The sequence below is a fragment of the Girardinichthys multiradiatus genome, chromosome Y (genome assembly GCF_021462225.1).
Source record: "Girardinichthys multiradiatus isolate DD_20200921_A chromosome Y, DD_fGirMul_XY1, whole genome shotgun sequence".
Classification (NCBI taxonomy): Eukaryota; Metazoa; Chordata; class Actinopteri; order Cyprinodontiformes; family Goodeidae; genus Girardinichthys; species Girardinichthys multiradiatus.
In genome coordinates, this window is record NC_061818.1 from 36,331,669 (window position 1) to 36,347,647 (window position 15,979).

Consider the following 15,979-nt stretch of genomic DNA (forward strand, 5'->3'; position numbering starts at 1 on the left):
CAAAAAAAAACATCTTGCTTAATATCAGAGCAAAAATAAAGCCTTTTTTAATTTCACATTTGTCTTAATTTGAAGAAAATATTTCTAAGCAAATGTCTAAAACAAGCTCTTTCAAACTTTTCACTTCTTTACTGAGATTCACTTACATTTGGAGGTGTATTCCTCGTCGGGTTTACCTGGAATTAGAAATTATAATGCTAACTGAATTATAAATAAACTTTTAAAACATATAGCACATTTCTTCATTAAAAATTCATATTGTAAAGCTTATTTATTCTCAATCACACTCTCCAGCGATACAGTTGGATTACATAAAACTGTCCATTTATTCTGGTTAACCTTAATATCACCTGAAATGTTAAATCGATTTTCAGTAACAATTAAAATAATAACATAAACTGTTAGAAATCACTTGTGTTAAACGTTCACTGTGATGACTGCCAGCGGGAGCTTAGTGCCGATAGTCCGGTCAGATCTCTACCGGGTCTAGCTCACCTCACCGCCGGTAGGACTGGCGAGACGAGCCGGTTACTACGCCGGGAACGGAAAACTCCGAACACAGTCAGAGCACGTTTGAAATTAAGCGATGTCTTGATAAATCAAGCATATATTTCACGTCTACATAGTTATATTCCCGCACTAAAAACATTGTAGAAGTTAATTTGTGTCACAGAAAGTGTAATTTTCCACAATTTACTCACAGCTTTTGTTGCTATGGTCCGCCATGGCTTCCCCTGCTTGACCAATCCGCTTCGACCCGCAATGAATGATGGGAAATGATGGGCCGCGAAGGATACTCACGACGCATCCTTCAAATCGGGCAAAATAAGGACACATTTGTCGGCAGCATTTGCTCGGAATGATTCATGAATTGGGACAGCCTTCGTCGCCGCGCTGTAACGTAATCGGCCTACAAATACGGCCTTCGAAGGATGCAGCCCCTGAGGCTGACTTCCGGGTCAGCCTCGGCGTTGGTACATTCCCTTTCCGGTTGATTTTCTGAAATGTAAATTTGTTTTCTAAAATGTAAATTTGTTTTGCACCCCCCGGCCACCGTAAGAATCAGAATCAGCTTTATTGCCAAGTTCATGCAAACAAACAAGGAATTTGCCTCCGGTACACTTTGCTCTTTTGTTCTGTTTTTGCATTACAGAATATACAAATATACATATTTACGATGTACAATATACACATATCTAATATAAAAGGTGCATTTGCAACATCTGTATGCTGTTGTTCTGTACTCTATTGAATGTTCATCAGAGAAACAACCTGGGGGAAGAAACTGTCTCTGTGGCGGCTGGTTTTAGTGAACAGTGCTCTGTAGCGGTGGCCTGAAGGTAAAACTCTGAACAAGGAATACATTTCCCAAATACTTGAATCATATTTTATTTTTTACAGGTTAACAGAACAGTCCACAGGCATTGCTGTCCTACTGTATAATTGAGTACTGTATTGATATGCAGTACCGCAATTTCCTAGTGAAAGTACATTTTTTACCTATCCTCATCTTGGAAAGTCTGGATGATGTATACCTTACATCATCCAGACACAGTAAGGTATACTGTGGTATACCTTAGCAGGTATACCACAGTATACCTGCTAAGGTTTGGCTGTCCTCTTTGCCCAGCCTCCCTCATTGTTAGACCATGGTTGACCACATGGTCAACTAAAGTGGTTCGAATGCCATTAGAGATTATGGTCCTTGGCCATCCTCGTCCTCTTCCTCCTCTTTCTCTCACTCCTTGTCCTGCCCGTCCTCTTCCTTCTCTCACTCCTATGGCTTTACCAATGTTTCCAATGTTGGCCTCGATTGAACTTAAACTGAAGGTATCACCTGTGGCCCTTGTCTGCTCAAACTTTGATTGCTAATTATAAAACTGTGTGACAGGTGTTTGCCCATGTTGATGTGCAAAGTTGGGCAATTGCTTTTAGAATTTTGAATATCAGTGTGTTCCTTGTGAAAACTGAACATTTTCCTCATATTAATTGTGCTAAATGCATGAGAATAGTGTGTAGTGTTTTGACAAAACTGTGTTTCATAACTACATCTATAGAGAGTAGCAATGGAGTTTGGACTGCTTGAATAACATCTGTGTTAACTGTTTTGCAAAAGTGTGGGGAAAACATGTCCATGCAATAAGAAAGGATTAACACATCTGCAAGAAGTGTCTTCTGCTCTACAGAGATGGTGATGATGACAACTGAGTGGATCCCAGTTTCTTCAAGTAGGTCAAAGCAATCAAGAAAACTTGAGCAACCTCTGCAGTTATTTGCACTCCTTGTAAACAAGTGCAAAAAGCCTTAAAATACGTCTTGTGTAATCTTGCGTTGCTGTAGCATAATCTCTCCATAAAGAAATCTAACCTTTAATTGGAGAACATTTATTCCATGGGGAAAACCTTGAGAAATAATTGCTTTTTGGTTGGTAAGTGAAACAGTTTTGTATTTTATCTATTTGACATTATATTGAACAGAGTGTCTATGAGCTTTTAATTAACAATCCAGGACTTCCTGATGCCCTGAGGGAAAAGGTGTGACACAGAGGCCCATTTCTCTTAGCCACTCTTCAAAATGAGAAGAACACAAGAACATGTATTCAAGTAATGCAGATGATTGTTTATTTTCACAGGTTGGCAAACAACCTACAGGAAAATAGCTACTTGCCTACAGTCAGAGCCATAATTAAAAAGTTTAAAACAACTAAAACGGTGACAATTTATTTTGTCACCGTACATGGTGAGCAAGATGGTAAAGGAGGTCAAATAAAATTTCTGAAGCTCCCTAACAACCAGTAGAAGCCATCCATCTATCTATCTATCTATCTATCTATCTATCTATCTATCTATCTATCTATCTATCTATCTATCTATCTATCTATCTATCTATCTAGATATCTATCTATCTATCTATCTATCTATCTATCTATCTATCTATCTATCTATCTATCTATCTATCTATCTATCTATCTATCTATCTATCTATCTATCTATCTATCTATCTATCTATCTATCTATCTATCTATCTATCTATCTATCAGACAGTGGTTTAGTAGGCATGCCAGGAAAAAGGCTTTTCTGTCCCTTTATCATAAACATAAACATTTGGAGTTCCCTTAACTCTACTGGGACTTTAACCAGTAATGTGAACTAATAGGGCTGCACGGTGGCGCAGTTGGTAGCACTGTTGCCTTGCAGCAAGAAGGTCCTGGGTTCGATTCCCGGCCTGGGGTCTTTCTGCATGGAGTTCTCCCCGTGCATGTGTGGGTTCTCACCGGGTACTCTGGCTTCCTTCCACAGTCCAAAGACATGCCTGTTAGGTTAATTGGTCACTCTAAATTGACCTTAGGTGTATGAATGAGTGTGTGCTTGGTTGTTTGTGTGTTGCCCTGCGATGGACTGGCGATCTGTCCAGGGTGTACCCTGCCTCTCGCCCATAGACTGCTGGAGATAGGCACCAGCTCCCCCGCGACCCACTATGGAATAAGCAGTAGAAAATGACTGACTGACTGACTGTGAACTAATATTGAGCTTTATTGCAACAAAGAGTGCAGGTGAGTTTAGTGCCAAACAAAGGAGCAATATCTGGAAAAGCACCTCATGCCCACTGTTGAGTATGGTGGAGGATCTGTGATGTTGTGGGCCATGTTTTCCTCCAACACCCAAGGTAGCCTTATTGGAGTGCATGGCATCATGAACTCTTTGAAATACCAGGACATTTCAACTAAAAACATCTGGTGGAACCTGCCAGAAAACGGAAAAATGGGTTGCGATAGGGTCTTTAGCAGGATTTTCATTTAAAAAGTACAACCAAATGAAGCAGAAATGGTTCACCAGACACAAAATCAACCCTTTCCCATGAATGTCTGAAAAGAGAGGATAAAGGGGCGATTTAGAAAGATTGTGCAAAGATCCTTCTCTTTGCGTTGTAGGGAACAACTAAGCAAAGTCCTAGTGGTAAAAACATATTAACAGGTTTTTTTATGTATTCCATTTAAATGTTGGATTAATTTTGGTATTTTGCCTCTACCATAAAATATTAATTTATTTTACATTTTTTCTTTTACACATCTTTAAGGTGGAGGGTGCTGCAATGGCTGTGACATAAATGGAGACATAAAAACATAAAATATTTTATATTTTGCTCTTGGATAAAAACCTAGCTTCCTTCTAGACTTTGCAAAATTTAACCGCACAAATGCCTGAGCTACAAGAATCAAAGTAACCAGCTATATTTGTGGCCATGTTCATCTTGATAACTCTGACTTGTTTTGTCATATTAGCAGTAACCTCTTTCCTTAAGTTGTCAGAGTATGAATTATTTTTGTCACACCTGGGTAACCAGAGGTTCTTTGAGAGAGAACTTTATCCCTTGCTGATCTTGTGGTTCCTGTTCTGCACAAAACCCAGACAGGAGGTTCCCATTGAGTGGTGGGCACATTGCCCTGTTCTGTTCATACAAAAGTGCATAATCCACCATGCATTCAGGATCCTGATCCCTTCCATCCTCTTCATCATCCTCTTCACCGTCCTCTTTGTCCTTTTCCCAGAGTGATGTGGAGACATGGTGGTATTCCCTGTTGTCCTCACATTCCATCTCTCGGTGGTAGAAGTAGCTGAAGTTTGACACAATGACAGGCACCGGCAAAGAGATGGTGAGCACACCCGCAATGGCACACATGGAGCCCACCAGCTTTCCCCCAGCTGTCCCTGGGCACATGTCCCCGTAGCCCACGGTGGTCATAGTCACCACAGCCCACCAAAAGGACTCAGGTATGCTGGTGAATAGCGTACCGGGACTGTCCACCTCAGCAAAGTAGACAGCACTGGAAAATATGATGACCCCGATGAAGAGGAAGAAAATCAGGAGTGCAAGCTCTCGCAGGCTGGCCTTCAGCGTCTGACCAAGGATCTGGAGGCCTTTGGAGTGACGAGAAAGCTTGAAGATCCTGAAGACTCTTACAAGCCTGATAACTCTGATGAGGGCCAGGGACACAGATGGCGGTGTGCCTTTGTCCTTGGCAAGCTCTGTGCCTACTGTGACAAAAAACGGTAAAATGGCCAAGAAGTCGATGATGTTCATAATGTCCTTGAAGAAATTTATCTTGCTTGGAGCACTGATGAAGCGCATGATGAGTTCAAAGGAGAACCAGCAGATGCATATGGTCTCTACTATGAAGAACGGGTCTTGGAAGGGAGAGAACTTTGGTGGGACCAGGATGGTTCCGTTGGGGATGGTCGGATGAGACGTGGTTGTGTATTGCTGAAAGACAAAATGAGAAGTAGTGGTCACAATCAAACACAAAAATCATCATCCTTCAGGATTTGATTGCTTTTTTCCATGATGAACAAACTGCACAACATACAATTTCAGTGATGAAAACTGAATCTCAGTCCACAAATTTGAATTTACTGAGAATTTTCTCAAATGTCTTTCAGCACCACACACATTTCACAGCCATTAACAGGTCAGTGGGATAACAGTCTCTGGATATTTGACCCCTCTTATTGACTGGATTAGTAGAATTTATTCATATTGGTTGCTTTCCTGGCATGGGCTTAGCTTTTAAGAATAAACCACATGTTCCATAAAAATGAGGTTGGGTAGTTGAGAAGAACATTCCAGAATCTCATTGTTAGCCCTCTTTATCAGTTCCAAAACCTGATCATTTGGGATTATTGTCCATTTGGAACATCTATCTGTGTTCCAACTGGACAATCATCTAGTCTCTAATTTGGATAAGGGTTTTGTATTACACTAGTACCACTGGCAGTGAAACAACCCCACAAAATGATAGTGCCACCATCATGCTTAACAGTTGGTGCAGTTTTCCAAACATTCTTCTTCTCATTGTGGCCAAGAACCTCAATCTTTGTCTCTTATGATCAACTTTGTCCAGAGGCATTTGGCTTCTCCATGTGGGAAGCTGTATATTTGTGTGATGACATCCAGATAACTTATACATGTCCCTAAAATTTTTATAACCTGTAGTTGACTGAAACCGACTTTCCGGATTTGTTTAAATCTACAATTCACCTTCTTAGATCTGCTCTGAGATCCTGAGTATTGATCGATTAAATGTGTGCAGAAACCACCAACTTCACTCAGTCATGATCACTAACCATAAGTTAATAGGACTTAGCCTCCTCAAGTGAAAAGACAGTGTAGGACCTACAGCACCAGATATGAAAATATTTAGGTGAGGGTTTGCTGTGAAAAAGTATTTCCCCATAACAGGTTTATCTGTTTTTGCAAAAAATGTTTGCATCAAACCAATTTTAATGAGTGTTAGACAGTGTTAAACGCAGTTTATATAAAATGAAGTTTTTAAGTGAGGATTTCATTTATGAGGGGCAAACATCTATTTATGGGCTCATGTGAAAAAGTAATTATCCCCCCTAAACTAATGCTAATAACTGGCTATACCACCCTTGCTGCCATCAAGTGTTTGTGATACCTGGCATTGAATGTTTTACGTCACTGTCGAGGAGTTTTGGTCCACTCTTCCTTGTAGAAAACCTAATTTGGCCCCACTAGAAGGTTTTGAGCATAATAAATAATGTTTAATGTCAAGCTGCAGGTTCTCAATCAGATTGAAGTCTGGACTTTGACTAGGCCACTGCAAAATCTTAAATTTGTTTTTGTTTTTATTTTTCAGAGGGGAACTTGCTGGTGTGCTTTGGATAACTGCCCTACTCCGTGTGCTTGGACTGCCACCACCATGTTTGTCTCTTGGCATGATGTTCGTTATTCTGAAATGCTGCGTTAGTTTTACTCTAGATGTAACGGGACCACCATCTTCCAACAAGTTTGTTTCCTCAGTCAAAAGGATATTTTCCCAAACGTTTTGAGCATCGTCATCTCTGCTATTGGATAATGACTCTCGCTGTGGTTTGCTGGAGGCTCAAAGCTTTAGAAATTAATTTGTAGCCATTTGTAGGCTTGTTGGATTTATTTTGTTTGGGCTATGATGTGTTGTTTTTCTTTTAGATATTTTGGCTTACTTAAAAATAAAATCCTTGTTTTAAAACTGCTATTTTGTCTTTACTTCGGTTATACTTTGATAGCAAATTTGACGAAAACAGAGGAAAAATAACGGGACATTCAAGTCACATTAATTCGACTTCCTTGGAGTCTCTTAGGAGGTTTTTTATGCTTCAATGGTTTATAGATCAGAGATACATGTATTAGAAAACAAACAAAAGTCAGAACTGGGTCACAATTTGTGAAAAGAAAGGAAAAGACTGAAGAAAACAGCTTGAAATCAACCGAACATTTTAGAAGATTTTAGAAAAGTCTAGATCCTCAGAAGAAAAATGTAAAGAATGTTATCAAGTTGTAGTTTAGCTGTTGTAAATAGGTTGTCCGTTATGCATAGATACTTTGGTTCAGCCACTGAATGTTGTACATTTTTTATGATTAAATAAATAATAGGTCAGAATGGCTTTGCATGCAAAATGAAAGAGCATCAGAAAGCTTTGACCACTATTTATTAAAACAACTTTAACTTATTAAAAGAAAGTCTGGATGCCCATATGTGTAAAGTGTACAGGAGAGAAAACAGAATCAAAGTATAATATCTGTGACAAGGATATTATGATATCTGTGATACTGTTCTAATTTTTTCTCCCTTCTCCTTTTACACTTTCCCAGCTTTATTTCTTCTCACTGACTTTTATATAAATCACTTTCTCTATTTTTGAACACACAAACAAACTTTAAGTTCATGTGACTCTGGCTTGAATTACAGGCATCTGTTGCTTCGTTTAACTTAGACGTATGTTTTTATCTGTGTGGAAGATGCTCTCCTGACATAACTGGGCATTAGTGTCCTTTAACAATTTAGATAAAGTTACACCAGGTTTTTGATGGCTCTGTGCTGAATTTTGTCCTAAATACTGGCAGATACGGTTGAGATAATGTTATTGAATCAATTTAAAGGATGTAGTGTGTGGCATTTTTTACAGTTCCTTGCTTCATTAGGATAGATGTTTTCATAATTCAGCTCGAATGCATGGATGAATAAAATACCGGAAATTAACGATTCTTCAAAATCAAAGCGCAGCTGAGCAAACATCTCCTCTTTCAACTCAGACCGAACCTCATAACCTCCCTGAAAGGAGGATTTATTGCAGGACTGATGCATTAGATTAAATTAGTTTCAGCTGGATCGACCCAATAAACTGGAAACTGCACTCTTGCCTTCAATGTTCCTCCCTGCCCATCAGTTTGTTTTGTCTTTTTCTTGTAGTTTTGCAGATATTTTCCAGGTTTTTCACAAATAAATGTTAGTTTAAGACAGAAACTACTAATATGGGCTTGATTACAGTGGGTCTCTAGACCTGTGGTGCTTTTTAGATGTTTGCCTAAGCTAGGACATCAGAACTTGAATGGCTTTAATGCTCCGATGCTGAGCTGGTCCATCCACCGTTTTGGTCGATCCTGGTATACCAAACATAAAGCAACAGAACAAATTAATCAACATCTAAGAAAGTCTAGTCATGTTTGTAAGATTTAACATCTGGCAAATGACTGATTAGGTTGGAGCGATTGCATATGGAGGTTTTGGATAATATCTGAAACTCTCAGACTTCCTGCAGCAGCGGTCTTATATGAGTTATGATGAAGCAAAAATCTACTTCCATATACAATATTGTGCAAAAACATATTTAACCATTGCTGTATTTTTTTATTTTGCTTCCATGGAGACAGACCTTCTTGGAATCCTTTGAATTGGTCTATGATCAGTAGCTCTCCCGGCTTTTTAGACGTTTTATTTGGACTATGGCAGCTTTGTCACTCATTTACTACTCAGGTGTTTACTAAACTAATATACTCTAATGTATTAACCATTCAGTAATTAAAAGCATCCTAACAGACACCTCATAGAAGGCCTTCATGCCTTCAAATAGTTAGAGAAAACAGAAACTTGAGTTTAGCTTCAACTTGGAAATGTTCTTTGTATATAAGACTTTCTTGAAATCTTTTGAAGAAATCTTAGTAGTTCTTCAAGTTTTCTGAAGATTTTCTTTGGCTCCTTTTTCACTCTTGCATTAAGTATCTGTTTGTATTTTGTTTGCTAAACCAATTACCCCTAGACATCCCAGTACACAAAATGGATGGTTTTTAAGCATTCAAATTTGCGTTTATTCGTTAATTTTCTGGTGTTAAAGAGACAACAGAAAATAAACACCACTTTTTTCCAACTTGGCCGTTGTCTTTATACCTTATTACCAAAGATCCAGGCTATCTTGTATTCAAACGGTTTTGATCAGTTGTTCCTGCAGATCCTGGAATTTCCTTACTAGTTTCTGTCCTGTCTGGCTGCTTTTGTATGTTTTTTAAACCAATAAAATTTGATCTACAGTATTAACCAATCAAACCTAAAAAGTCTCCTACAATACAACAAAGAAAAGCCTTTGTTCCTTCAATTCATTGGAGCTACAACAGAAATAGAAAATAATTTAACACCAGCTCCAGAAAGTTCTTCATACACCCTTCTTAGCAGCTACATTTCCTGTAATCTTTTAATTTGGTCTTGATCAATAGTTTGGATGAAGTTTCTCCTTAAAGTTGTTGTTTTGCCCTTTATTACCAGACAAAAACAGCATAAACATCTTTTTATGTCTAGTCAGTCAGTCATTTTCTACTGCATATTCCATAGTGGGTCGCAGGGGAGCTGGTGCCTATCTCCAGCAGTCAATGGGCAGGAGGCAGGGTCCACCCTGGACAGGTTGCCAGTCCATCGCAGGGCAACAAACAACCAAGCACACACTCATTCATACACCTAAGGGCAATTTAGAGTGACCAATTAACCTAACAGGCATGTCTTTGGACTCTGGGAGGAAGCCAGAGTACCCAGTGAGAACCCACGCACGCACAGGGAGAACATGCAAACTCCATGCAGAAAGACCCCAGGCTGGGAATTGAACCCAGGACCTTCTTGCTGCAAGGCAACAGTGCTACCAACTGCACCACCATGCAGCCCTACTCTTTATGTCTATTTCAGGTAAACCAGTACCAGAACAGTCCTGTCCAGATTTAGCCTTAACAAATGCTTTAAAATTCATCCAACCATCCATCCTTCTATACATCCATCTATCCATCCCTCTCCCCAGGCCTTCTTCCCACTGTGAAGAGGGAAATCAAGTCTGGGAGGGAAATCCAGAAGCACTCTCCTGCTGATTCAGGAGGATTCTGAGGCATTCCCCGGCCAGAAAGGGTGTACAATTCCTCCAGGGTAATCTGGGGCTGCCCTGTGGTCTCCTTCTCATGGGACATCTGCAGAAAACCTCTAAAAGAAGGCGCAGAAGAGAGACACCTTAACATCTCCTGATTTAGAAAATAACCATCATCATTATGATGCCGGCGGCTCCTCCCTTTTTACTTTTCAACCACATTGTTAAGCTAGAAAGCAACCTTGTCTTTCTTTTGCTTCTTTAAAGAAATGTTGCCTGGGGTTTTTACAGTTAGTGCTGGAAAATATGAGCAAAGTAAACAAATGGCCTAAATAAATCATGAGTCAGGAAGTCCAGAGGCTTAGCTAGCAAAATGTTCCAGTTTTGGACAGAAAATTTGTAAAAAGTAGCCAAGGATCAGAGGAGACCTTTAGAAAATCTGATGAGCTGACAAGACCACTTCAGATGACTACAAAAACGTCTGAATCAAGATTGTGACTTGCTGGAGGGAGTCTTTTTGTTTTGACACTTTTGTCCTCCACTTGACCGCTTTCATCACACTTTTCCAGAACACACGGTCCAAATGTGAGAAACGATTTCTAATTGCAGTGTTAAAGTTGCTTAAAACTTTACCAAATGGAATAACTAAGCCTGACTCTTAAAGTCTTATTTGGGCTAAATTCAGAAGGGAACTATGGGATAAAGAAGTGCAGATTTCTGTCATGATTTGTAGCATTTTGGGTTATGTTCTAAAGGGTTTTGCCATATATATTCAATTCTCTGTGCTTATATTTATTATGTGTTTTTTCATGCTTTTCTTTACATTTAGCTTTCAAGTTTATTCTTGTGTTCTTTTTATTTGGAGTTATTTCTGTTTAAAACAAAATCTTTAAATAGCCATAAAAAGGATGTGCAGTGCTTGGCTGAATTATATTGTTATGGTCAGTAAATGAGTGACAAAGCCACCACATTGCAAGGAAAACCCTTAAAAGATATTGAGAAAGCCTGGAGAAGTATTGCTCAAGAGCCGTTTGAAGGATTACATGAAAGTCTGGTTCCTCAGAGGAAACGTATAGAGAAGTTGGTGGTAAATTGTTGTTTTTCTATCCTCTGACACTTTTTGATGACATGAAGGTCTTTCATTGTCTCTGTTAGAAGGCTTTTTGTGCTTTACTGGTTATTAGATAAGAGTTTTTTTAGTTTAGCAAAAAAGAGCAGGAACTCCGTAAAATTAGTGAAAAAGAAGCCTCAGAAATCTGTTGAAGCCATTGATTGAGACCACTTTAAAAGATGATGGGATAGTCTGGAACTTCACACTGAAAATATAAAAGTATTTTTCAACTTGGATGTTAAACAGTAGTACATTTCTGTTGTCTTAACAACAGTTTGAAGGTGTGAAGGCCTTCTTGGTGTGTGTTAGGAGCATTTTTATGCCTGAAAGTCAGAGTTAAGTAGCTTTTTTTTGTTTTTTAAAAACTGTCAGGACCTGGACAGAAGATGTGTACAAAAGGCAGCCAAACTTTGAAGAAAACCATAAAACTCTACTGATCAAGACCTCCTAAATAGGCTAAAAGAAAGGCTTACTTAAGACTCTGTACGGTGCCGCATCCTTTCTGCAGCAGCCCACAATCCGTTTTGTATCTGGGCTTTATGAGCAAGTTTGGTTCTAATTTCCTGCTGCTGTGAAAAGCTGATCTGCTGCCGTCTTTTTCATGTCGTTCTCAGAGCTTGTGAGTCACAGCGTTTATTAATACGGACATCAGTTTATGTGTCGTGCTCTCTAACGGTCGTCCACACTATTTTTAGACATCTAGGTCTCTGAGCAGTAACTTTAGACAAGCTCTTGCATTCACGCTCACTTCTCTACCTCTGAGGCTTCTCAGTCACTCTCACTTCCCGCTGGTTTTAAAGAATCACCCAAAGGACTCTGGCAGTCTGTTAGTGGTCAAAAGAGGCAAGGCATCTCCACAGTGTGTACTCCTCTAACTGTACACCACCTGAATGCTGTCCTTATTCCTTCAACTCAGACTGATTGGATCAGCTTTAATGACACTGCTCTCTCTGCTTCTTTGCTTGCTTTTTCAGCTATTTTCACTCTGAACCTTTATATTCTTATCAAGACAAAGTGACTCTTGTTGTCCTCTTCTGCTCACCCCGTTGCTCATACCAACCTCCCCTCCTCACCTCCTTGTGTTCCTTCTCATTTTTGAACTCAGGTAGAGTCTCCAGGCAGAAGATGAGGATGGAGAGGACGATGACCATGACACTGATGATGGCGATGATCCGGGCTCCACCCGAGGACTCAGGATACTCAAACAGCATCCAGATTTTCTGCTGCCACTTTGTGGGAGGCAAGGGTCTCTCCTCCTCTTTAGGAAAGCCCTCGTCTGCTTTGAAGCGGTCGATGATCTCTTCGCTGAGCTCATAGAAGTGCAGCTCCTCCAGGAACATGTCCAGGGGGATGTTGGCGGGCCTCCTCAGCCTTCCACCTGACTGGTAGAAGTAGAGGATGGCGTCGAAGCAGATGCGGTTTCTGTCCAGAAAGAGCTCGTTGCGCAGGGGGTCGTAGTAACGGAGCCGGCGCCGGGGGTCCCCCAGCAGAGAGTCGGGGAACTGAGCAAGGGTACGGAGCTGGGTTTCATAATGCATCCCTGAGACGTTGATAGCCAGACGTTTACTCAGCGCCAAGCTGCTCCTACAGGGGCGACAGCTCTCCCTCCTGGCCTCACTCCTTACCTCCTTCTCACTGCTCTCCTTCTCCAGCTTGTTGTACTTGTCTTTGCTCTGCTTTTGTTCATCACTGATCTCCTCAGCTTTTTGTTTCCCTTCTGTTTCATCTCCTGCTCCATCTGTGCCTCCCTTGTCTTGATTATTCATGTCTCAGGGTCAGATGTTTCTCTCTCTTGCTGACTGTGTCTCTGTGCTGGAGGAAAGAAAATCAAGGTTAAACCAGGAGCAATGGCACAAGTGAACATGAAAACATCAAAGAGTTATGTGTTGATGCAGATAGAAATTTAAAATCCTTCAACTCTAAAGAATGACACTAATGTCTTCTGTTTATCCCCTTTTCTGCCTAACAACCTAAAGATTTAGCCAAAATATTCCAAGAGTGAGTCACAGAAAATCTTCACAGCACATTTCATTAAGTTCAATTCTTTGAGACAAAACTGAGAATTAGAAGCTGCTCAAAGCAGAAACTGCTGCAGGGCTGCATTAGATTTTGTTGAATTTGCTTTAGTGTTTGAGAATTTCTTCATATTTATTAAACATTTTAACATAAATCTCATCACATCATCAGGCTGCTCTCTTCCTTCTTACCTGGCTTCACTAACTCGGACTACTCACACTTCCACATAACTCTTCTGCTGTGCCTCCACCTCCAGGTGCCTGCGGTGATGACCCTTCCCTCCGTCCGCAGCTTGCTCTGTATTGATTCCCTCATCAGGATGTCCAGGAAAGCTGTCCCAATCTTCCCTTCTTTCGTGAACTATGAGGAGGAGGCAGAGGGAGCAGCGTAGCTCCTTCAGGGGCCGCTGTGGTGTTCATCTGCAGCCCTGGGTTGAAGTTAAGCTTGTTTGTGGATCACTTCTCTTTGAACCCTCTCTGTTACGCGCCACCCCAGGGAATGCTGTAGAGTTGAAATTTAATCTTTGACCCCAATCCAAGAGCACCGCTGCCCCACACCTACCACCCATTACCCCCAACCCCCACCTTTGCTGTCTGAAAATGTCAACCTCTTAAACCTACTAAACATAGTCTACATATTAAATGCAGGAATAGAGTACATATCTGCATGCATAAGAAATATAATAGTAATAAAGTAACAAAATTATTTTTCTACTGTTACTATTGAGTGTTTTTATTTCTAAAAAATATAGGTTATAGTTTAGAACTTGATGTTCTCTATATTCATTCATCTTCTATACCGCTTATTCCATAGTGGGTCATGGGGGAGCTGGTGCCTATCTCCAGCAGTCTATAGGCGAAAGGCGGGGTCCACCCTGGACAGGTCGCCAATCCATCGCAGGGCAACACAGAGACAGACATACAGGACAAACAACCAATCACACACTCATTCTCACCTAAGAGCAATTTAGAGAAACCAATTAACCTAACAGTCACGTTTTTGGACTGTGGGAGGAAACCGGAGTACCCGGTGAGAACCCATGCATGCACGGGGAGTTAAAATGAATAAATTGTTTTAATTACATTTAATTTTATTTCGTTTAATTTAATTCCTGGAAAAAGATTTGGAAAACTTTGGTGTCATTTATCTTTGATCATTTAATATTTCCCAAATTTCTGCTTTAAGTTCAGTTTAGTTAATTTACCTTTTTATAAGCATTTTATGTATATTTTGTAAACAATAAAACAGGCACCGGTTTTATTGGTTAATGCATCTGTTTTTGTGGGTTTTTGATCTCTTTGTTTTATTGATCATTTTTTACTATTATTTATTTCTTACTATTTTAAGCTTACTTTTACGTGTACTTGGTATGTTTTTACTTTTCTCTAATTTTATATACTTTGTGTTGTTTGCTTTTCTTTTTAAAAATTTTTCTGTATTTGATTCATTTTTCCAACAACACTTTTACAACAATTTAAATGTCCCTTCTGAGGAAGAAATAATCTATTATTCCATCCAGATATGTATGTGCTGTGATGAATCTGTAAATTTGGGATTTAGTAGCCCTGAAGGAGCTCCCTTAAGGTGTGGTTCCTGTAGAATGGCCCTGTTTTCTGTTTCAACTCAGAACCAGAACTCCTTGTCTTTAACTTATAGGCACTAATATCTTTTAGGTCATATTTTATATCGCTTAATCAGCTGCAGGTATAATAACATTTTACTGTATATTGTACTATGCATAATTGTGAATATGACAAATAGACAAATAAAGAAATTGTTTTTGGATCAGTTCTGGATTTATTTTGAAAGAATTCCCTTATTTCTGATATTTTTGTGGTTTTCTACCTAAGGTCCTTGCATTTTTCCTCATCCATTTCCTCCTGTGTCTCATCAGCCTATCAGGTCTTGTTTATGCATTAAGGCTTGCCTCCTCCAACTTTGTTTTTCCTTATTGCAACGCCTATAAAAAATATGTATGCATGGTGTCATTGTCTTGCTGGAAAATAAATGGTCTCTCAACCTGTAGTACTATTTTTCTATATTCACAAGCCTTTCAGGGTCGGCTGCTGAGAAGCTTTCCCAGAACATGATGCTGCCCCCACCGTGTTTCACTGCGGTAGTTAGTTTGTGGTGATGTGCAGTGTTTAGTGTCTCCCAAATATAGTGTTTAGTTAATACCTAAGACCCTTGATTTTGTCTCATCAGACCAAATAAACTTCTTTCTTGGATTCTCCTACATACCTGCAAATTTCAGACAAGATTTCATAAGCTTTTTTCAGCAGATATTTTCTCTTCCCACTCTCCACCACAGTTTTGACAATTGACGAACTGGGGCAACAATTGTATGTTGTACACTCCAGTCCATCTGAGCAACTGAAGCTTTTTACCTATTTCATATCAGGTGATCCAGGAGGACCAGGATTAGTTTTTTGGATTCTTTTTTCCGCAGATTTAGCAACGCCCATGCTTTTATTTCTCCTGTGCTTGATAAATGCAGTAACCTGTGATAACATATACCCATACTGCTGTTGACAAAAACAAGCACTGCAACATATATTTTTTCCTAACTAAAACTACTGTATTTTACTGTTTTTATCAAGAGTGTAATTACATACATTAGGCAATTAAATAATGTAATTATTTAAACAGTCAAGCAATTTATAAAATAGTGTTT

General features: G+C 39.6%; 1 protein-coding gene across 2 annotated transcripts; it reads right to left on the reverse strand.

Annotated features, from left to right (window-relative positions):
- Window positions 1-3,386: 3,386 nt before the first annotated feature.
- Window positions 3,387-14,186, reverse strand: LOC124863977 (potassium voltage-gated channel subfamily A member 7-like). 2 transcript variants are annotated; one of them, XM_047358570.1, is made up of 3 exons: window positions 13,524-14,186; window positions 12,363-13,101; window positions 3,387-5,262 (listed from the first exon to the last, which is right to left on the reverse strand). In XM_047358570.1, the coding sequence occupies exons 2-3, from the start codon at window positions 13,053-13,055 to the stop codon at window positions 4,327-4,329; spliced, it is 1,629 nt and encodes a 542-aa protein (XP_047214526.1). In that variant the 5' UTR covers window positions 13,056-13,101; window positions 13,524-14,186; the 3' UTR covers window positions 3,387-4,326. The 2 variants fall into 2 exon arrangements, with proteins under 2 accessions (XP_047214526.1, XP_047214524.1); XM_047358568.1 differs by having other exon boundaries at window positions 13,497-14,184.
- Between the last annotated feature and the right edge of the window lie 1,793 nt (window positions 14,187-15,979).